General features: G+C 38.7%; 2 protein-coding genes across 4 annotated transcripts in view; one reads left to right on the plus strand and one right to left on the minus strand.

Annotated features, from left to right (window-relative positions):
- The window catches only part of DNAL1 (dynein axonemal light chain 1), a 39,706-nt gene extending 21,081 nt beyond the window's left edge, over positions 1–18,625 (plus strand). For both annotated transcript variants that reach the window (XM_081509048.1, XM_081509050.1), the window contains exons 5-8: positions 2,256–2,311; positions 9,619–9,745; positions 10,597–10,737; positions 13,461–18,625. In XM_081509048.1, the coding sequence (XP_081365174.1) occupies positions 2,256–2,311; positions 9,619–9,745; positions 10,597–10,737; positions 13,461–13,501 (365 nt within the window). In that variant the 3' untranslated portion in view covers positions 13,502–18,625. The remainder of the gene's footprint in view (positions 1–2,255; positions 2,312–9,618; positions 9,746–10,596; positions 10,738–13,460) is intronic.
- A 538-nt stretch (positions 18,626–19,163) lies between these two features.
- On the minus strand, positions 19,164–23,197 carry PNMA1 (PNMA family member 1). Of its 2 annotated transcripts, XM_081509047.1 has the most exons (3): positions 21,246–23,197; positions 19,929–20,060; positions 19,164–19,252 (listed from the first exon to the last, which is right to left on the minus strand). In XM_081509047.1, the coding sequence occupies exon 1, from the start codon at positions 22,376–22,378 to the stop codon at positions 21,317–21,319; it is 1,062 nt and encodes a 353-aa protein (XP_081365173.1). In that variant the 5' UTR covers positions 22,379–23,197; the 3' UTR covers positions 19,164–19,252; positions 19,929–20,060; positions 21,246–21,316. The 2 variants fall into 2 exon arrangements, with proteins under 2 accessions (XP_081365173.1, XP_081365172.1); XM_081509046.1 differs by lacking the exon at positions 19,929–20,060.
- Positions 23,198–23,776: the final 579 nt, after the last annotated feature.

A 23,776-nucleotide genomic window follows, 5' to 3' on the forward strand; every position in this document is an offset into this window, starting at 1 on the left:
TGGAAACAGTATCAGACTTTATTTTGGGGGGCTCTAAAATCACTGTAGATGGTGATTGCAGCCATGAAATTAAAACACGCTTACTCTTTGGAAGGAAAGTTATGACCAACCTAGACAGCATATTAAAAAGCAGAGACATTACTTTGCCAGCAAAGGTCCATCTAGTCAAGGCTATGGTTTTTCCAGTGTTCATGTATGGATGTGAGAGCTGGACTATAAAGAAAGCTGAACACAGAAGAACTGATGCTTTTGAACTGTGGTGTTGGAGAAGACTTTTGAGAGTCCCTTTGACTGCAAGGAGATCCAACAGTCCATCCTAAAGGAGATCAGTCCTGGGTGTTCATTGGAAGGACTGATGTTGAAGCTGAAACTCCAGTACTTTGGCCACCTGATGCGACGAGCTGACTCATTTGAAAAGACCCTGATGCTGGGAAAGATTGAGGGCAGGAGAAGAAGGGGACGACAGAGGATGAGATGGTTAGATGGCATCACTGACTCGATGGACATGGGTTTGGGTGGACTCCAGGAGTTGGTGATGGACAGGGAGGCCTGGTATGCTGTGGTTCATGGGGTTGCAAAGAGTCAGACACGACTGAGCAACTGAACTGAACTGATTGAATTATGGATGTTTTAGAACTGTTATAGAACAGTATTATCCAATAGAATTATCTGTATTGTCCCAATATAGTTCCCACTAGCCATTTATAGCTATTAAGCTCTTGAAATGTGGTTAATGTGACTGAGAAACTGAATTTATGTATAATTTTAATTAAATTAATACAGTCCTATCACTTTATGGCAAATAGATGGGCAAAAAGTGGATACAGTGTCAGATTTCATTTTCTTGGGCTCCAAAATCAATGCAGATGGTGGATGCAGTCACTTTAATTAAAAGACACTTGCTCCTGGGAAGAAAAGCTATGACAAAGCTAGACAGTGTATCAAAAATCAGAGACATCACTTTACTGACAAAGATTCATATAGTCAAAGCTATGGTTTTTATAGTAGTCATGTATGGATGTGAGAGTTGGACCATAAAGAAGGCTGAGCACTGAAGAATTGATGCTTTTGAACTGTGGTGCTGGAGAAGACTCTTGAGCATCCCTTGGACAGCAAGGAGATCAAACCAGTCAATCCTAAAGGAAATCAACCCTAAATATTCATTGGAAGGACTAATGCTGAGGCTGAAGCTCCAATACTTTGACTACCTGATGCAAAGAGCCTACTCATTGGAAAAGACCCTGATGCTGGGAAAGATTGAGGGCCAAAGGAGAAGAAAGTGATACAGGATGAGATGGATGGATGGCATCACTGACTCGATGGACATGAGTTTGGGCAAACTCAGGGAGATAGTGAAGGACAGGGAAGCCTGGAGTGCTGCAGTTCATGGGGTTGCAAAGAGTCGGACTCGACTTAGCAACTGAATAACAATGTGGTTAGTAACTACCATATTGGATAGCAGAGTTATAAAAGTTTTAAGTTGTGAAAATTAAATGTATAGCTTATGCATAAGTAATCATAGTAGATTTTTAGGACAGAAATGAGATTGCATGTTTTACTAGAAATCTTTTAAGTTTGAAAAGTAATATGTGTACATGGTGTTACGCAAATAAGTTCAGAAGAAGCTAAATTAAAAATATCTTCTTCTGCCCATAGACTGATTCTCAGTTCCTCCCCCAAACCTACCACTGTTTCTACTTTTTTTTTCTTCCGGAAATAACCTTATAGGTAGACAAAAGAAACATCCTTTTAAAAAACACAAATATACTTCTTTTTAAACCAAATTACAATCTAATTATTCTAAAAAATAAAAGATTTTTAAACTACTAATTCACTTGATTTTGCTTCTAATCTTTTGTGGAGTGAGGTGGGGACTATACATGAGAATGTTTCTATTTTCTGGTAAAAGTCCTCATACTATAAGAGATTTGAAATGTATATGCTCCCAAATTTAAAGCTCAAATCTTCTTTACTCTTATCTGTGTAATATTTCTTACTAGCCAGTAATTTAAAACCATGCATTTCAAATAGCTAAACATTTAAAATTTAATATTGATGTGATGTGCAATTGTAGAGTTTACCCTAGAGATAGATCAGTGTTTTTTCCTACTTGATTACCACTTTTTGTTAGTACAGCCTTTCTTATTATATAAGGATATTTATTATATAAATATATTAAAGCTTTGTTATATTAGATTTGTAACAATTGTGTGATATGATTCTAATAAAGCAAAATTGCTTTCTTTCCTCTACAGAAAACTTGAGAATATTGTCTTTAGGAAGAAACAACATAAAGAACTTAAATGGACTGGTAGGTTGTTATTTACTACTTAAAAAAGCATACCCTGTTTTTCTTGAGTATATAATAATACTTGTCTGTTGCAGAAACTTTTCAGAATAGAAAAGCAAATATAAAAAGTACCTATATAAAAAAAATACCTATATAAAGAAGATGTGGCACATATATGCAATGAAATAATATTCAGCCATGAAAGAACGAATTTGAGTCAGTTTTAGTGATGTGGATGAGCCTAGAGCCTGTTATACAGAGTGAAGTAAGTCAGAGAAAACCAAATTTAGAATATTAATATATATATGGAATCTGGAAAAATGGTATTAATGAACCTATTTGCAGGGAAGGAATGGAGTTGCAGATGTAGAGAATGGACTTGTAGACACAGTGAGAGAAAGAGAGAGTGGGATGAATGGAGAAAGTAGCATCAGCATATATGCACTGTCATGTGTAAAATGGATAGCTGGTAAGAAGTTGCTGTATGACACAGGGAGCCCAGCCTGGTGCTCTGTGATGACCTCAAGGGGTGGGATGGGGGAGGAAGGGGAGGCTCAATAAGGAGGGGATATGTGTATAATTATGGCTGATTTGCATTGTTATGTGGCAGAAACCAACAGAACATTATAAAAATTAAAAAAAAAAGAAAGAAAAGTTACTCTTTGTAAACAGGGATATTCAGAGGTGAATCGAAGGGTTCTGTGCTGTTCACTTCCAACAAACAACACACTTCATCTATTCAGTCTTTAAAAGGAAGCATTACCCAGCAAGCTAACTTCCACAGAGCAGTTTTAAAACTGCTCCCATTTGCAAGCACTGAGATTATTGACAGTAAAACAGAAATCCTGTGGGCTGGTTTAAAAAAAAAAGTACCCATCAGTTCAGTTCAGTTGCTCAGTCGTGTCCGACTCTTCGCAACCCCATGGACTGCAGCACGCCAGGCCTCCCTGTCCATCACCAACTCCCAGAGTTTACCCAAACTCATGTCCATTGACTCGGTGATGCCATCCAACCACCTCATCCTCTGTCGTCCCCTTCTCCTAACATTTTGATTGACATCTTTCTTGCCTTTTTTTCTATGCTTTGAGGAGAATGCAGAGAATGAAATCATACTATACATTTTGTTTTGCATCTCTTTTTTTTACTTAATATACAAAGGTAATTTTTCCATGTCATTCATTCATTCAGCAAATTCATACAGTACATTTTCTGAATGCCTTTTAGCCAGGCATTGTTCTAGGCACTAGAGATACAGCAGGATATAAAATAAAGTCCCTGTTCTTATTGAACTTACATTATAGTGGAGGGAAATAGACTAGAAAATAATTGTGTGATAATAATACATCAAGTGGTGGTGAATGCAATGAGGAAAAGCGAGGCATATAAGAGAACATGGATTGATGGGAAGTCCTCTCTGAAAATGAGAATGTAGGCTTATAAAGCTGACCAAGGAACCAGTGCTCCAGACCGGAGAGGGACAGCAAGTGCAAATGTCCTGAAACTGAAGCTGCTTGGTTACTTGAGTAAGAGCAAAAATGTCGATGAGGGAGAGCTGCCCTCGGTGAGGTTGGAGGAGCCAAGAACCAACCCTTATAGGACATGATAAGATTTTAGATTTTTTTTCCCAAGTGGCTTACAAAGCCATTGAAGGTTTTTGATCAGAAGACATTAAGTTTTTAAAATAATTTGTAGCCATATTCTTTTTTTAATGACAGCATAATATTCTATTTTATTGATATACCATAATTTATTTAAATACGTTACTCATTATTCATTATTTCCAGTTTAGAGTTATTATAATCAATGCTATTATGAGTCTCCTTTTAGTTATATTATTGCATACATCTAAGAATAATTCCTTGGATAAATTCCTTGAAATAGAATTGTGGGATCAAAAGGTATGAATTTCTTTTAAGACTTTTGTGACATATTATCAAGTTACCCTTTGGAAAGTTTGTACCAATTTATACCATCACCAGTAATGTAGGAAGGTTCCCATTTCCCCTTACCAAACGTGGGCTTTTTAAAATTTTTGACAGTGTATTTTATTTGCATATTTACTGGCATCTCAGTTTCCTTGCAAAGAGGTTGAAATGAAAGAATATTGTAAAACTAGGCAAATTCAGAAAAGATGAAGCTAATTTCTTTTTCTTGTGTATGTTCCCCCAAAGACAATAACTTTTAAAAAGTGCATATTGTTAGATACTTCATAAAAACTCTGAAATATTTTGTAACTCTGGTCTCCTGTTCCCCCACTCCACCTCAGTAAGTCTAGTTTGTGCTTCATCAGAGTCATTGAGGTTGAAACTGGTTTGTTTCTGAAACTGGTATACTACAGAATAGTAACTGCCCATGAGCAGACAGGCTACAATGGCTACCACCATCCCACCCCTTTACAGAAACAGCCAAAACACCTGAATAGGATCAGTGTTCAGAGGAGCAATTTTGGAATTATCTTGAATTATCTGATCATATCCCCACACCTACCTGTCTGCTTACCCACATAAATTCATAAAATGCTTGGAAATTCTTAGAGATTACATTCTGAAGTTAATAAAAAGAAGTTTTTTTCCCCAAAACAATAACCAGTAGATGAATTGTTTGCTTTCTAGCTATATATAATTAATAAAATCCTAATGATCTATAAAATTTTTTTTATATTCTAAATGAGTGGTAAATTTAAAGACATTTTGCTGTTTCTTCATTCTGTGAGCTTTAGATGGTAAAATGTCATATATGCTGCTGCTGCTGCTAAGTCGCTTCAGTCGTGTCCGACTCTGTGCGACCCCATAGACGGCAGCCCACCAGGCTCCGCCGTCCCTGGGATTCTCCAGGCAAGAATACTGGAGTGGGTTGCCATTTCCTTCTCCAGTGCATGAAAGGGAAAAGTGAAAGTGAAGTTGCTCAGTCGTCCGACTCTTAGCGACCTCATGGACTGTAGCCTACCAGGCTCCTCCATCCATGGGATTTTCCAGGCAAGAGTACTGGAGTGGGGTGCCATTGCCTTCTCCGAAATGTCATATATAGGGGGACATTATTCATAATGGGTAAAGTATTAAATCGTAATACAAAATTTCAGAATTTGTTACACTTCAGGTCGGACATGACTGCATCGACTTAGCAGCAGCAGCAGGCTAAACATTACTTTGAATTTTCTATAAAGGAAAAGTTTGCAAATACACCCCCAAATTTTTAGGACCAATATGATAGATGCTGGATGTTCCCCCAGGTATTTACTGAATGCTAGATTCTTAAGTACTGATATGGTGTATAAGTTCTCCCATGAAATGTAATATATACCTAAAAACCAACAAGAAATTGTAAATATAGGATTAAAGGCATGAATGGAGATATCTAGCTGAACCATCACTTAGATCTCTTTCTATAAACTGCTATCAGTAACCCCCAACAGTTGCTTTTTTCCCCTTAGTTTGTGTATGTGTGTGTGTGTATACATATACCAAAAACAACTTTTAATCCGTCCAAAAGCTTTCTACTTATGCACAGATTGAAGAAAAATAAGTCTGCATATGGATACAGAAGCTGGATTTAAGACAGGTTCACATACTAACTGATTTATTCATCTAGACACATCAGCCTCATAGCATGATTTGAATAGCTGCCTCAGTAACTTACAGATAACTACTCTAATATATGAAACATGGAATGTTAAATTGAAGGAAGGGAGTCTATATAAATATAAACTACTTAGAACTGTTTGTTGTTGGATTTCCGCATTCAGTTCATTTCAGTTCAGTTCAGTCGCTCATTCATGTCCGACTCTTTGTGACCCCATGGACGGCAGCACGCCAGGCCTCCCTGTCCATCACCAACTCCTGGAGTTGACTCAAACTCGTGTCCATTGAGTCGCTGATGCCATCCAACCATCTCATCCTCTGTCATCCTCTTCTCCTCCCACCTTCAACCCTTCCCAGCATCAGGGTCTTTTCCAATGAGTCAATTCTTCACATCGGGTGGCCAAAGTATTGGAGTTTCAGCTTCAGCATCAGTCCTTCCAATGAATATTCAGGACTGATTTCCTTTAGGATGGACTGGTTGGATCTCCTTGCAGTGGCTCCTTAACTTTCACACTTCAGTTCAGATGTCACTTCCTCAGAAGAGACCCAACTATCCTATCCTATCCTAAAACAGAACAGAACTCTAGTAAATAACTCTTAACCACTCATAATTTTTCCCATTTTTCTTATTTGTTTATTCTCTTTCCCTCTCTCTATCTCTCCTTCTCTTTCTCTCTGTGTCACACACAAATTCTGGTAAGTGTATCAGTTTTGTTCATCAGCATCTACACTGGTGCTTGATACATGTAGTAGGCACTCTATAAATATTTATTGTGACTCCAAATATTTTATTACTGTTTACAAAAACTATTAGGTTAAATTTTAAATTCTAAGAGTAATAGATGTAATTGTAAAAAACAAATCAAGCAATTCATAAATAAATGAAATACACTGTGAAAGTCTTTGCTCTCCCTACCTTAGCTCCATGAATAACAGAAATAATATTTGTATACTTTAAATTTTTTTCTGTGTACAGACATCTGCGTATGTGTATGTGCATGCAAGTGTGAGTGTGTGTGTGTGTTATATTTGTACTGATATTGTGCATATTTTTCATGCTATTTTTTAATCAGGAATATCCTTCCATGTAAAAACAGGCAGATTTAATGCATTCTTTTCCATAGCTGTTGTTTTCTACTTTATCAGTATATATAGCAATGTGTTTAACTATTCCAGTACAGCTGAGCATGTAGAGTATTTCCATATATTTTATTGAGGAAGGGGGTCTTTCTCTCTCTCTCTTTTTTTTTTTTTGCTATTACATATCATACTATAGTGAACATCTTTTTGCGTATATCCTTTAGCAGTTTGAATATTTACATAGGCTAGATTCCTAAAAATAGAAAAGCTGAGATTATTTTTGTGCATTTAAATTTTGACAAGTACCTCAGATTGCTCCCACCGTGCTTATGCCATCTCCATCTCCATCAATGGTATAAAAATGAGGATTAGCCCCTCCACCCTCAATATCCCTGAGTATCCATATTTTTAATATTTGCCAATATGATAGAAACAATATGTTGTTTTAATCTGTATGATTTTGAACATCTTTTTATATATTTATTTGTTATGTATGTTTCCTCTTTTGGAAATCTACCTAACATATTTTTTACCCAGTTTCTGCTTTTATCTTTTTCTTCTTAAATTCTAGGCACTCTCCAACATTCCTAATAATTATCCAGTATTGATAGTTATGTAGCAGACTCTTTACATGCATTATCTCACTTGAAATTCACAAGTAGATAATATCCTTATTTTAAGATAAAAAATCCTCAATCTTCATTTTCAGATAAAGAAACTGAGGCTCAGATAGTTATATAAAGTGTCCAAGTATAGTGAACAGGCACTGTTAAACCCTGTCGCTGAGATAAGTAGTCTGTCAATAGTTATTGCAGTCTTCAATGCATATTTACTTTGTCCCAACTATTCTATATCAGTAAAAGAGTAAATTAAGCAAATTGGCTATTTGGAGAATTGTTCAAGTTGGCTATGTGAAAACTGACCAAGAGTCCTCACCTGCACATGTAAAATGACACTAAATAAGTGGAAAAACCCTAGAATTGAGCCTAAATTTTCTAATTAGTATTTAATCACTATTTTTTTCTACTGCCTCACATGTTCTAAACTGGAGATATGAGATGGATGGGGATGCAGTGCAATGAAAATGTATGTAACAAAGTTTAAATTACCTGAAGACTGATGCTATATATGATATAGTAATTAGATCCTTTGAGAGAAGGTATCAGAATTTATCTGAGGGAGGCTAGTTAAATCACAAAGTTCTAATATCAAAGTGCTGGAATGGACTGATTTAAAATTTTTACTTTTAAACTGTTATTTCTTCTACTTAGAAAGTTGAAATTAAGATAAACTGTGGACCTTGGGATGACACACAGAACTAACTCAGGCCACTCCATTCTCAGCTTTTCCCCTTGGTTCCATCTGTATGGAAAATGCATTAATGATCTTTATCCAGAGTACATTTATTCTCTGTGTAGTCTTTGAAGTGACAGGTACCAGAACATAGACCTGGGTCCTACATTCTAGACATTACCATGCAGATGTAGGTAAATTCTTTTGGGTTAAGAGGGGATTGAGGGAGTACCCTGGCGGTCCAATGGTTAATACTCCACTCTGTCACTGCAGAGTGCACAGGTTCAATCCTTGGTTAAGGAACTAAGATCCTGCATGCTCAGCCAAGAAAAAAAGGGAAAAAAAAGAGGACCTTGAACATTGAATTGATTCTGCCTAGTAGTTTTTGTTCTTTAAGGAACAAATAATCATTACATTTTGTCTTTTGTATATGAAAGAAAAGGTTTTGTGCTACCATCGATTGTATCTAGCATTTAAAAGTCAGTATGATACAATCTTTATATTGTAATGATGGGGTTTGAGTTTTATACATCAAAAAATAAGAAAAAGAGAGAGATGAATTGATGGATAGGTAGCAGGATGGATAGATGGACAGATATGTGATAGGAAAATATAATAAAATGTTACAGTAGAAACTGGGTAGTGGATATATGGATATTTACAATAATATTCTTTCGACTTGTTTATGTTTGAAAGTTTTCATAACAAATATTGTGGAAAAAAACACCCTGAAATTTAGACCTAAGTCTACTTTTTTCTTATTTTGCTGCACCCTGCGACATGTGAGATCTTAGTCTCTTTTGCTGCACCCTCTGCCTTGAAGGCACAGAGTCTTAACCACTGGACCGCCAGGGAATTCTCCTAGGTCCACTATCTAATAGCATTGTTGGGAATTCCCTGGTGGTCCATTGGTGAGGACTCTGAGCTTTGACTGCTGTGGGCCCAACTTCCATCCCTGGTTGGGGAACCAAGATCCCACAAGCTGCATGGTGTGGTCAAAAACAAAATAGCATTGTGATCTTAGAAAAAGCCCTTACTCTATGTTAGAAATTAAATAACATGATTTTCCTATTTTAAATAAGGATCAAATAATACCAAGTATAGGAAAGTAATTTGAAAAGTATACTGTTCAATAAAAGTGATAAAATAGTACTATTATTCCCCCTCTTGATGATTCCAGTAGCTATTCTCAGTTCAGATTAGTTTGAAGAAAGGAAGAAAATGTTCTACATGGCTTTCTTAATGAGAAAAAACTCCCATACAGCTTTCAGCTCTCCTGCCAGTGGACAGGAGGGTCTCAGTTCTCTCTGAAGGTCATTGTCTTTATGTTTTTATATAAAAAAATAAGCATGTAAATCAAATTGCTTTCTTTTTCAGGAAGCAGTAGGGGACACATTAGAAGAACTGTGGATCTCCTACAATTTTATTGAGAAGTTGAAAGGGATCCATGTAATGAAGAAACTGAAGATTCTCTACATGTCTAATAACCTGGTGAAAGACTGGGGTGAGGCTGGCTTTTTGCTAATCTTCTACCTCATGTTTATAGGAAATAGCCCAGTGGGGAACAAGATACAACTGAGGACATTTCTTTCTCAGCACAGAGGGAAATAGCTATATGAGTTCCTATATTTCATCTAAACACTTGACATTTACATTTAAATGGTTACTTAGAAATGGTTGTAAGGTCCTGGTCCTATTAATCATGAAAAAAAATTTCAATTATTGTCCAAAGGCTAAAAGGAATCAGTTTAATAATTCTTAGGTGGAAGACTGATTTAATGTGTAATTAGTTTTCTTTTTTGTTGTACACCATCCATTTAGCATTTTAAAGCCTTGCTGTGTGCCTTGAAGCATGCCAAGCTCTTGAGATACATAATTGAATAGGACACTATCCCTGCCCTCAAGGAGTTCATGGCTTAGTGGGCAAGATTATGAGTTAATAATTCAAAAACTGTGTGATACATTCTACAGTAGAGGCTTGAATGTGCTTAAGGCTTTAAGTATTCAGAGATGAAGGGATGGGCAGAGACAAAGGCAGTTTAATTTAGCTGATACTGATGCAGTACAGTATAGAGGAGACCTACCACTGGAGGTTGATTTGTTGATTCTGAACCTCATTTCTTCTTTGTATCCAATCCTTATGCTAACACAAAGGTAGAAGAGGTATGTCACCATTTCTATAATGTCTTCAGAGAATGGCTTCCTATGGTATAATCTCCCCTACTTCCTTCAAAATCTTAACAAGTTGGTCTAAATAGTCACAAACTGAGAGCTAGTGATATTGGAATTCAACCCCTAAAGTCATAACAGTAAAACTTGCCATTTTAATATGTAATGTATTCTTTGTACTTGTAGCTGAATTTGTGAAGTTGGCAGAACTGCCATGCCTAGAAGACCTGGTGTTTGTAGGCAATCCCTTGGAAGAGAAACATACTGCTGAGGGGAACTGGATTGAAGAGGCAACCAAGAGAGTGCCCAAACTGAAAAAGCTAGATGGTGAGTGACTGTGGGCCAGCTTGGAAATATTTTCTGGGTATAAGAATTGAATTTGTAGCATGGAATCATGAAAAGCAGCAAAGCTAAAGAAAATGATATGTTCTCTCTCTTTTCCAAGGCCATTTCTGTCCATAGGAAATTTTATGGTCCCAGTTTGGGTCAGAATGAGATGAAAAACTTCTAGGATCATCCCTAAACCAAAAGCTTATGAGAAATCTGGGTTTATTCTCAAGTCCCAAAGATATTATATTGCAAAATAATTAGACATAAATGGTAAGCAGTTGCTTTTTCACAATTGGACCAAAATTGTAGTGTTTTCTCTCCTTCTCCTCCCTAATTTTAGTTTCCCAATACCTAAGATTGGAGAAGGAAATGGCAATCCACCCCAGTATTCTTGCCTGGAAATTTCCATGGACAGAGGAGCCTGGCGGGCTACAGTCCATGGGGTCACAAAGAGTTGGACACAACTGAGCGACTGAGCACACACACTCAATACCTAAGACAGGTGACAATGTCAAGAAAAATCCTTGACTGATTGAGTTCAAGTCCCAGTTCTACCACTTAATAGTTTTTTTGTCATTGTGCTGGTTAATAATTCATCTTACCAAACTTTCTTCTTTTGTCATCTAAAAACTAAAAATGATAAAAATCACAGACCTCTCTTGGTCATACCTCCTCCCAGTGGTGCTATCAGGAAGCCATTCATGCCATATGTTCCCTTTTTCCCCTCTGGTTACTTATCAAAGGGTAAAAAGGTAGACTGCCTTTTGTGGGAGGTATAGGAATAAACAAGAAGAGGCAAACAGGTTTCTTAGATACTGGTGATGTTCTATTTCTTAAATTGTATGGTAGGTAAATAAAAATTGATTCTGTTATCCTTTAAATTATTTATATTGTACCTATATGAAAGAATGTTCATAATTTAAAATAAAATAGAAGAAAAGAGAGGGTATATTAGAGTCTTGGACTTTAGCCTTTTTATGTTCAACTTTGGTTGGACTCCAAAACTATTTGAAATCATTTGTCTTCCTTTCTGATTGTGCACAGAACGTGAATCCCTTCCATTAAGAATAGAAAAGAATCTCTTATGTAAACCCTGAATAGACCATGCCACGTATAGCCTTTTGGACCAAGTATTGACTTCAGGCCAGTATGAACAGCCCCTGAAAGAATGACCTAGGTCTACCTTAAACCAGTGAGATAGAACATACATGGCCAGGGCTGCTCACAAGCCTATTTTTGCTCCTCTTCAGTTGCTTATAAGAAAAACTGAGAGATGTTAAAGAGCTAAGATGAAAAAGACTATACCAAATGTTAGTAGAAAATGGAGCAACTAGAACTCTCATAACCTGCTGGATGGCAACATAACTTGGTATAACTTTGGAAAACTAGCATTATCTACAAAAGCACTACACACACACCCCTTATGACGCAGTTACATACCCCAGAAAAAGAGTGTGGACGTTTACCAAAAGGCATGTATGACAATGCTTATAGCACCACTATTTTAATAACTGTAAATTGGAAACAACCCAAATGCCCACCAACAATAGATAAATAAATTATGACATATTCGTACAATGGAACATTAAAGAACAATGAGAATGAATGAACTACAACTTCACACAATGTACATGAATGATACAAACATATTGTTGAGCAAAAGAAGCCAAACACAGAGTGTATGCAATATCATTCTATTCATACCAATTTCAAAATCAGGCAAAATAATCTATGGTGTTAGACATTAGGATAGAATATACCTTTTGTTGTGGGACAATGACTAGGAGGGGGCTTGAGGAAGTTTGGGGGATTCTGATAATGTTCACTTCCTAATCTGGGTGCTAGTTACCAGATATGTCCATTTTGGATACATTTATCAATCTGCATACTTGCAATTTGTGTACTTTGTTTGTGTATTTCAACAAGACATTCACTAGCCCCCACAAACAGATGCTGTGGGAAGTACAGAGAGGTAAAACTCTGCTCCTTGCCATAAAGAAGAATCACACAGGAAGAGGTACTGGAGTTGGTTGTTAAAGCTAAGGCTTAGATGGGAGGCGTGTTGGGAAGGCCATTCCAAAATGGAGGAACTTTGTTAACCAAGAGTCCAGAGGTATATTGTTTTGCAAGATGAGTTTGGGAGACAGTTGAGTTGATCAGTTTATGTGGAGTGGAGGGTCACTGATTGAAGAGGTAAGACAGAAGAGTTGACTAAGGTCAAATTATGGGCATGCTTCAAGTGCCAGAGCTCAGAAATGGGTTTGCCCAGTGAGAGCCTGAAGATGTATTTTGTTTTCTGTTCCTTGGTTCTTTTTATTTTTTCCAATTTATCCTCAATGTTTAATATCTGGGGAGTAACATGGAAATTCAGATTGTGGCAATACTGGGATTGCATATTTTATTGTGACAAATGAGTATTTCTTTGTGTTTAATGTACAGACTTTTTCTTGTATATAGGGCCTTATTTTTCTGCCTGGTACCTGTAGGTGTTTTTATTTGCAGCTCTTCATTTGGGGAGCTGAATATTTATAATTACCTAATCAGCTTGGAAATTCTTCTTAGAGGTTTTTTTGGATAACTTGAAATTTAAAAGATTATTTTGTGATATCATTTTATTATGGCACACTTCACAGCATCCTCAGGTTTACAGAAAAATATTTTCATTTTGAATTTCACAATCTCTTGAGAATGACCAGAAATAATTTTCTTTTTCATTCTAGGTACCCCAGTAATTAAAGAAGATGAGGAAGAGGATAACTAACACTACATTTTCTACTTGGTGTTAACTTATTTAAATGTCATAAGAACAATAGATAAGTTTTGTATAGTTGTTTATTTTAAAGATTCTGTGTGGGGCAAATGGTTCTTAAAACAAACCTCTCATTCCTATCTTTTATTCTCTTAAACCTATTCAGTATTTCTTCCCCACAACAACACCAACCTTATATATTCTAGTTCTCTTTTTAGGAACTATACATTTTCAGTTTTTGTCTTCAGTCCCAGTTACATACTGTGTGGCCCCATCTACTGAAACCTTTATAGACCAGTCATTTTTAACAACAAAAGAAATGTGTTGCTTTATTCAGTTTGTTTAAATTTTTTTTTAGACCAGGCATTTAAATATATACACTTAACTATTGAATCTGTAGGCCATCTTTCCTGAAGGTCCATCTCTTTATGACTCAGAAGCACAAATATGTCATGCCTTTGGTTTGGGAAGAGTTCCTCTTAGAAATACAGCAGCAGCCCTAGAATCAAGACACCAAAGTCAAATTGGAAAAGTTAGGGTGAAAAAATGAAAAATTAGTACCTTGGAGGCCTTATAAGCCCATGTTGTATTTACTTACCTTTTGTTCCACAAGTGTGTGCATTGTCAACTGGAATTTGCATTGTGTTGACCTGCATGTCCACTCAAGTCCTGTACACAATCAGCCAGTTGTTCTGTGATCCAGGTCAGTGGTTAAAATGACTGTCATGATCACTCCTTAGACCAATACTTTGGCCTTATTACACATGTGGACCTGATCTTAGGCACACTTTTTTGGTTTCCTTATTTGTTAGATAAGGGAATGTATATAAGCAGTAGTTATATTTGAATTCCTAGCTTAAATGTTGGCCATTCATATTTTTTAAAATTTGCCCTAATAACTTCAATCTGTTGACTGTCACATTGAAAGAAGTAATTGTTGTAAAGGTATAGAACTTAAAAGACTGGATTTGGTATCTTTCAATAAGTCAAATTTAGTATTTCAAAGTATATTTTTAGAAATGTTTAAGTTAAACAGCTCTAAAAATAAATTATGTAAATGGTTGTGGAAGGAAAAGAGATGTTTCATTATGGAATCCCAGGCAAATGGCAATATTTTTAAGAATTGCCTCTTCTGTGACGGATACTAGGTGATTTAACCTCAGAACTGCAGAGCAATAGCTGGATGCAGAGTTTAGAATTTATCATATAAGAAAAATTGTTTTTGGAAAATGCAAAATATGGTAGTCAGTAATCCAGATGAAGTCCATAGTAGGCCATGACTGAGTCATTGATAGATGGCAAAAAAGAAGTCGAGGCCCTCTGCCAAATTGTGCCTAAAGTCCCTCAACCAGAGACTATTAATGGTTGCTATTAATATTTCCCCATTTACTTGTGTAAAACCAGTCAAAGAAATAAAAGTAGTCCTGGCTTTCAGAAGTTTTCAGCTATTTTAGTAGGAACTACATGATTTCTCTGAATCACTCTGATCAAAAGGGACCACTGCTTTGACAATCAATTCTAAATAAAAGTCTAGTACTTTTCTAGCTTCCTTTTGCTCTTCCTTAGTTTGATAGGAAGAAATCTTTGCTCTGACTGGCTTATACATTCAGAGCCTTTGAGTATTTCTTTTCCAAACCATAGGCAATGAGAACTACCCTTGGTGAAAAATATCATATTTAAGGCCCATAAACTAAGAGGGAAGACGATCTTTTCTTGTACTTTGCACTTCATCTAGTAGGTAAGTTTGAAGCCATATTGCTATGCATGGATGTATTTTCAAAAGTTACGCTGGAAGTGAATATAACAGGGAATGAATGAATGACTTCATATTGAATTTATTTATAAAATGGCTTACACTGTTGATGATTGATTTTTTTTGAATTCTGTAGTATAGAAACTAATTTTTTCTGTTTCTCCTTTTTAAAAAAATTTTTTTAATTGGAGGATAATTGCTTTATCTCCTTGTTTCTTAATGTCTTTTAATCACTGATAGTTCTCAGAGAAGTGTAAGGTGCTTTTCTGTGTTCATTTCACACACAATTTATAATTCAGTTTTACTCAACAAATATTTGAACGACTTCTGTGCATCCTTTTCTTAGAGCCAGAATTCATGTCATTAGAAAATGAAAGATAAGGTATATGAAAAAGTTCAGAATATTCTTTCGAATAATTCTTTATGTCATCCTTTACTGCTGCAAATTTAGCTGATAGTAAATGCCTTTGATTTATGCTTCTTGGATTAGATATTTGACCTACTTGAAATGGATTCTGTGTTCCTTGTTTAAAGCATAATGCCATTTTAGTGGATCATTCAATTTCTTCTATTCCTGTAGTGATGGAATCAGTGAAAGTGAAAAGTGAAGGTCACTCAGTTGTGTCTGACTCTTTGTGATCCTGTGGACTGTAGCCCACCAGGCTCCTCTGTCTATGGAATTCTCCAGGCCAGAATACTGGAGTGGGTAGCTGTTTCCTTCTCTAGGGGATCTTCCTGACCCAGGGATCGAACCAGGGTCTCCTGCATTGCATGCAGATTCTTTACCAGCTGAGCTACCAGGGAATCAGTACAGTATTTTAATTTTTCACAGGAAATTTTATTATAGCCTACAGAGGAATTCAGCTTTCATATGTGCCCTAACTCTAAGCTTATGTTTGTATTACCTAGTGAGGTTTTGAAAGATTTTTGTGCTCTTTGTAAATAGGAGTATGTTCCTTTAAACCAGAGTTTCTCAACCTGGCACTATTAATATTTTACACTGGATAGTGTTGTGGAGGATGGCTGTTCCTTATAGTATGGGATGTTTAGCAGCATCTCTGGCTTTTACACACCAGATGCCAGTAGAACACTCTCCCAAGTTGTGACAACCAAAAGTGTCTTTAGACATTGCCATCTATCCTCTGGGGCATAAGGGTGGGAACAAATTCACCCCTGGTTAAGAACCAGTGCTTTGTAGCAACATTCCTTTTTCCAAGGTCCATTTGTTTTCATTCTGTAGTCATATGCTACCTGAGTTGTTTCAGAGAAGGTGATGTATTTGATAATCATGGATGGAAGAACATGGTTACTGGTGTTTTCCTTTGTAATGCTCGTTTTAATAATTTTCATGTAACATTAGAAACTCAGGGCTGGAAGGCTCAACTTAGTTTTTCAGCGGGGTCTCTACTTTTATTGTTTAGCATTCTTACTTATCTTAGGACAATAAGTATTAATCTACCTCTCCTTACTATCAACAGAATCCAACTTTATGATAGATTTTGCTTTGTCTCTGAAGTTTAACATTTTGAGTATACTTTAGAAAATGGATCATCATTCTTTAGGTGTTCATTCTTTATTCATTCATTGTCCAATAATGCACAAATTTTGTAGACTGTAGCAGTCACTAAATACAGAAAAATATTGTATAAAATTTGGTAATTATATTTGAAAGTAGCTGGCATAGACACTGATTTTGCATGTGATCAGAAGAATGTCTGGTCATGATAATTGGCCAGTAACTTGGTATGGTTACTGGGATCTGTTCCACAAATAGAGGTGGTATAAGACATGTTAATGTGGTTCCTGTGTAGAAAGAGAAATTTTGACTTGAATAGACGCTTCTGATACCTCTTACCAGTTGGCCTGAAGTAGAATAAGGAGGAGTTAAGAAATGAATCTTAACTGTTATCCTCAGAGTTGGTGATGTGTAAGTTGAGTTGAAGGTAGTTGTCTGTGTGACCCAGAATCTTCCAGCTGGATTTTTCTTAGGACTAAATGGAAAAAGCGTAGGGCCTAGAAAGGATGGATTAAGTCACTAACTTAAAAAAAAAAAACTGGGGGGGAAGTGTCAAAGCATCGATCATGAGTAGTCTGATTGTCTAACTGCAATCTGTCTGTTCACAAAGACCTTACATTGTAAATATTGGCAAAGGGAGAAAAATAACTTAAATTGGAAGTTATCCTTTAGCAGAAATCAGTTCCTTTGGCATGCATTTTCTTTATTTGGCCTGCTTAATATGTCTGTAAATAACTGAATATAAAACAAATTCAGTGCAGCAGAGCTGATGCTTCTGACACAGCTAACTTGACCATATTCCTTTATCTTCACTTTAGCATGAGTGTTTTTAACTATAAAGTAAGTGCAATAAAAAAAAAAATTAAGGGTATGTTTTTTTAAAAAAATCACTGAACTTTTAGAAATCCCTCATTTACATCTCCATTCCTGCCTTATTATCAACCAGCGACTACAAAGAAAGAAAATGAACAAGTAGACTGTCTTACCTTTTTCTAACCTAAGATAAATTTTCATTTGACATTTGGAGGAGTCATAATTGGATTCTAGTTAATTTCCCATATTGGGCTGGTTAGAAGTAACCAGCCAACCAAATTATGATCTAGCAAGTTTAACACGGTGGGGGAGAGGAAGCTATTTTACAGTAGATTTGCACTTTAAAATGAACTGGATGTTGGTGAAAAGTACTCTCAAAGGGCAGATGGGTAAATACCTAGCCTGCATGTGGATATTAGAGAATTAAAGCTCATCCTTGCTCGTTCTGAGCCCACCAGAGCAGTAGTTGTGTGTCAACATAATCAGAGTCAGGATTTCCTTATTTCCCTAGTTGGTGTCATCTTCCATGTCTGCTACATGAGGTCATCCCTCTGGGAGATTTATTAAGTAGAATTCTGCTACTCAGAATGGAAATTTTGTGAGTTATCTTTCCTACATCTAGATTTAAAAAATTAATTTAGACGTTGGCTAGATTAAGTTGTGGCTAACGTTACAATGGTGGGATGTTCTTTGCTTTTTTAATCAGCAGGGTACCTGCCTCTGAGGTGCTATTGCCTAGAGTGATCAATCTCATCAAAAGACCAGCGAGTTGGTAGCTGTAGAGAATATACACATAGGCAGCTCCTTCTCCCAGGGTGTCAGTCATGGTCACGAGCATCATTCCAGAATCTTTGGCTTCTAGAACCAACTCCATTCTGAAGAACATTTTAACATGTATTAACACTTTGGTAATAATCTTTTATATGCGGGAATTTTGTAGCATGACTTTATGACTAAACTTATTGTGTTAAATTATTTAGAAATGTTGAGTTTTCCGAATGTTATTTTGAGACTTGTTTTAAAACAGTAATAAATTGTGTTATTTTATAAAAAATCTATTTGTATCTTTTTTGGTTACTGTCCATTAGTTTTAACTAATATAGAGCAATTATGTGAACTGTGAATGATATTCAGTTCCAAAGAAATTCAGTCTTTGGATAACATTCCACATAGCTGGTGTGTGACTGAGAGGGAGAAAAAGAAGGGGGGATTGACTCATTTCTTTATGCTAAAATTATTTTTTGGTAGTTTACTACCAGTGATAATCTCCTCTCTCAGGTCTGTAAGTCTTACCCAGAATTTCTCTGGGCACCATTTCAAATGACTTAAGATCCTGGAAGAAGCACTTCCAGAGACAGCAAGTTACTACCGCACTTGGCCATTGCTAGTCCTCTCCTCACCTCCAGAAGTGTACAAGGTTAAGCTTGGTTGATAGGCCCTTGATTTGTTGTCTGAAATGGCCTGGTATTGGCCAGCTCTTTTATGATACACAAGAAACAGGAAGAGCCCAGCAATAGTAGTAATATAACACATTTTCCCAGCACATATTCTGTGCTGTCAAATATAACTTTGGTCACAGAATGGGACTGTAGTGCAGTTTCTACTTCTTTATTCCACAGTTCTTTTGTTAATGAGGATATGTTTCTTGCTGTTGTCCTCCTTTATAAAGCAGAGTTTGAGCCTATAAAGAGAAAACTTTAATTCAGATCATAAATAGCACATTATTTTCATTCATTGTTTTCTAGATTAAAGGGTGAGCATCTAGAATTCTGACATTGTTTTCTGCCATATATATGTATTGCATTAGTATGTATGTATGTGTATGTAGATATATGCAATTATTACATATAATGAGAGAATCCTAAGTGATGACCTTCCCTCCTAAAATGCAATCAACTCTGCAGCCACAAAAAGATATGGTGTATCCCTATATACAGATAAAGTATGTCCATATGGGGTAAAAAACATGAAGAACCTATTACTTCTTTTTGTTGTGAGTGTAATGTGTGTATATGTGTATGGTGGAAAGAGGGAGTATGTTTATGATGGCGTATTGGCGAGAAGGTGGGAGTGAGTGTGTGAAGACAGGATTGTGAGAGGTGAGGAGAGTGTGTACCCAGTGCCAAGCCTGTGGGAATGGAGGAGGAAGTTATGAGTGGGGAAGAGGGGGAATGCAGACATGCTTATGGAGGTAAGGTAAGGTCAGCAAATGTGTTGCAGGGGTCAAAGATGTGATGTGTGTGTTGAGAGAAGAAAGTAAGATGGAGGAACAGACATGGTAAGTGCGGACATGAATGAGTGTACAGAAAAATCTCTTAGACCATATACCAATTATCAGCCTTTATAAATAAGTTTACCTTGTGATCGTTATGCAGACCAGCTATAAATTTAAAGCCTTGTTACTATGGGAAAACTCCACTGAACTCTTATGTTCATTTAGTCACTTCTGGATTTACTAGAATTTCAAAAGATGGACAACTTCAGTCACTCTGTGGAACCAAATAAACATGTTTCAACTCATACTTCTCTTTTTATATCCTCTTGATATAAGTGACTGCTGTGATACTGAACCATCAATTTTATACAAGTATGGTGAGTTATTATTCCTGCAGTGAAACATTTTTAGCTGAAAAAAGATTTAAAAGAGCCATGGGGGGGGGGGGGTTGGAGGGGGAAGCATTGCTAGATAACCTCCTAAACTCCATTTCAGGATTTTCTAACATTTTATAGTAAGTTAATATTTAGTTATGTCTATTTTGCCTTCAAACACTTGTCTGGTAGAAAACATGCAAAAAGGGAATATATTGAAAGGTACTGCAACTTCAAATTACATAGCATGATATAAAGCTTAAAGTAAAAGAACTGAGGTTTGGGGTTTTTTTCAGTGACATGGCAAAGTTTTCCTAAGACGATCATAGAGATTACACTGAAATTTTTCATACATGTCAGAAAAACAAGACAACAGAATTTAAAAAATATTTTTATTAATATACATGTATTTGATAACTTCAAAGTTATAATACTTAGAACCAGCATGAACAAGGTAAACTACTCTTAAATGATAAAGATTTGAAATGGGGGAATAGATACTGAGCTGGTTCATATTAACCTCCCTGTTCTATTCGTATCTTGTTCAGGGAAAACTTGATTTACACAACTCTGTAAGTGCAGTATTTCTAACACCTCATTTTGCAGCCTCAGAACACGTCTCAATTAAACTGTTTAAAGATAAAAAATAAGAAATTTGCACTGTAAAGTTGAATAATATCTAATTCACATTTCTTTCCATTAATATAAATCAGGAACAATTTACAGTAAACACAAAAACTACTCACGATAGTAGTAATAACAACAGTTCACATTTTTACTCAACACTTCTTGTGTGAGCCAGGCTGTGCACTAAACTTCTGAACATACAATTTCACATTCAGTTACCTCTGGGAAGTGTCACGAGTTCCCGTGGTTTTCACAACTGATGATGCCATGATGACAGCTTGCAGCACTGACAACATGCACTGTCCAAGCCTGTCCCTGGCATTGTGGCTGACATGACTCACTTGTACTGCAGCAGCTCTGGTGCTCGCTTGCAAGCTCTTACCAATGTTAACGTGAATACGCAGGTCTGACCTACCCCAGAAAAACCACCGCTAAGTCTTTACCACTAGGAGACCTACCTGCAGGACAGCACAGAGACACAAAAAGCAGCTGTGATCTAGGTCTGCGCTAAAGCCCGTTTTCTCCGGACTCAGAAGCGCCCCTCCAGACCTAACTGCAAGAGGGCGGCTTCAGCCTCCTCCTCCTCTGCCTTGGCCTCTTCCTCACGGATCTGCACAAGCAACTGGAAGAGGTTAGGGGCTGGCCCTTCCGCAGCCCCGGTTAGCCATAGCTGCCTTCGGATGGCCCCGCTGTGGCTGGCCCCCGCAATGACTTGTTCCAGACGGGCTTGGTTCACGTTCTCTTTATCTATGGCCCCCTTCTCCACCACTTTCTGCAGCAGAGGCTCCAGACGAATGACATAAGCCGATAATTTTTCTCCCGGGTTCTGGTAAGTGTTCAGAAATCTGACCTGCACATCCCTGGAGCTCTCCACGCTTCCAAACACCTGCTCGAGCGCCTTCAGGCATTCGGCGGTGGTAATATCTGGGTTGTTGGTCTTGAGGATGCGGATGACATCAGCGGCAGGGCCTCGAAGACTCTCCATCAACCGCCGCCTCTTTTCTATATCAGACACCTGCCACTCCTCTATGACCTCATTAGCGTGCTCCAGCCAGGGCTCAAATGTCTCCTCCCCAGGTCCCGGGATGTCCCTCCCTGAGAACAACGTCAGCTTCTTGTACCATATGGACTCAACAAGAGGCTGAATAACATTATCCAAAATATAGTTTAGCATCTCTGCTGGCATATCTGGGCCTGGGGCCGGAGCGGGGTTCTCAAACCCAAGGACACGGGCAACATCTTGCACAGTCCATCCCTCTCGGGCTAGGAAGAGATGCAACCTTTCTAGAAATTCAGCGTCGGAAGTCGGAGGCTTAAAGACTACTTTCCAGACCCCTCCTTTACCCGGCATCTCCCTGGGGATGGCAGCGTAATCCACAGTACCAGTGAGCTCTAACAAGGCTGCTTTGGCATTCTCTTCCCTCCAGAACATTCTCCCAAGCACTCGATAATGCACCTGGGGCATCGCAGCCTGGAGGGTCTCTTCGATTTCAGCCTCATCACAGTTCACCGGGATCCCCCAGACCAGCAGGGCTCTCTGGGAATTCACATCCATCCCTCTACACCAGTCTTCCAACAGTGTCATCGCCATTTTCCCCAACTATCAAGGGCCCCTGATAGTTGGGTTATCAGGGGGTTAGATACGAGTTAAGACTGTGGCTCCCTGTGCTAAAGGGCTTAGGACGACAGCGGACACGGCCCTGAAATTTGCCCGAGAGAGTCAAGCTTCACGCAATCACAATTAACAAACGACACCAGAGTCCGGCTCTCGTCCTTTCACTGCCCCCACCTGCTCCGTCCTCCGCGTCCTCGGAGCAAAGCTTGGGGGATGCTCAGTCACGCGCCCAACGCCATCTTGTGTCTCCGGTGGGCGTCCGCGGGCCAGGTCCCGCACCTGCAGGCAGGGTGTCGCGTCTCCGCGCAGAGGCCCGGAAGGAAGGCAGGCGGAGAAGGCAGGAGACGCCGCGCTCGGAAGCGGCCGCCGGCGTGTGATCCCGGGGCGTGGCCGCCCGTTCTCCGCAGCCCAGGCGCCGGCCACTCGCTACTGCTCCTTCTGGCATCAACCCGGCTTCCGCGGTCAGAGCTCGGCTTTCAGGCGCGCGAGGAGCCACTCCTCTGCAGACTGCGAACTGTGCCGCCCCTGCAAGGGGAGACCGTCCAGAAGTCGCAGCGAGGCCAGCCCAAGAGCGGCTTCTTCGCTGGAGCAGGTATAACCCTCTGGGCGGCGAGGACAGTCGGATACCCTGAGCACCAGCAGCCGAGGCGCGGGGAAGGAGGCGGAAGCGAGGCTAGAGGCGGCGCCGGCGAAGGCAGGCCGCAGCGGCTGCGCGTCGGCTGCGGCGAGCTGACACGGGACGGCGTAGAGAGGCTGCCGGCCTGACTGACCCGCAGCCAGCCCCGGCGTTACTGCGGCAGCGAGGGGCGGGGCTGGCCGGCGAGGGGCTTTCGCCCCGCCCCCGCAGCCGAAGCCTGCGCGAGCGTAGTCAAGGCAACAGCGGAAGACTCCAGACCCTGGCGCTCCGACGGCCTGCGGTTGCCATGGTGCCAGCAAGGGGCTCGCGGAGCATTCTCTGATGGTGCATTTCCTTTTTCACACTTTCCAGATTTTTTTTTCCTTTTTAAACAAAGCACTGTGTTTAAAAGTTTAATATAATTCTGGAGTGAATTGAAGATGCTAAGTCTGTCAAGGAAGACTTGTCTTAACTCACGTCGCTCCTTCAACCAGTCCAGTTCAGTTCAGTCGCTCAGTCATGTCCGACTCTGCGACCCCATGGACTGCAGCACGCCAGGTCTCCCTGTCCATCACCAACTCCCGGAGTTTGCTGTTCAAAAACAGATGCTGTACCAGTCAATCGATCGCACTGTGCACCCTCCGCGAACTTCATCCCAATGAGACTAAAACGCTGGAAGTGTGCAGTTTTCCTGTCAGACATTGAGTTGTGACTTTTTCTTCTAAAATTTTGTAAGAAGATCTAGATCTATTAAGTAA

This window comes from Giraffa tippelskirchi, chromosome 7 (genome assembly GCF_054371585.1).
Source record: "Giraffa tippelskirchi isolate mGirTip1 chromosome 7, T2T-mGirTip1v1.2.pri, whole genome shotgun sequence".
Classification (NCBI taxonomy): Eukaryota; Metazoa; Chordata; class Mammalia; order Artiodactyla; family Giraffidae; genus Giraffa; species Giraffa tippelskirchi.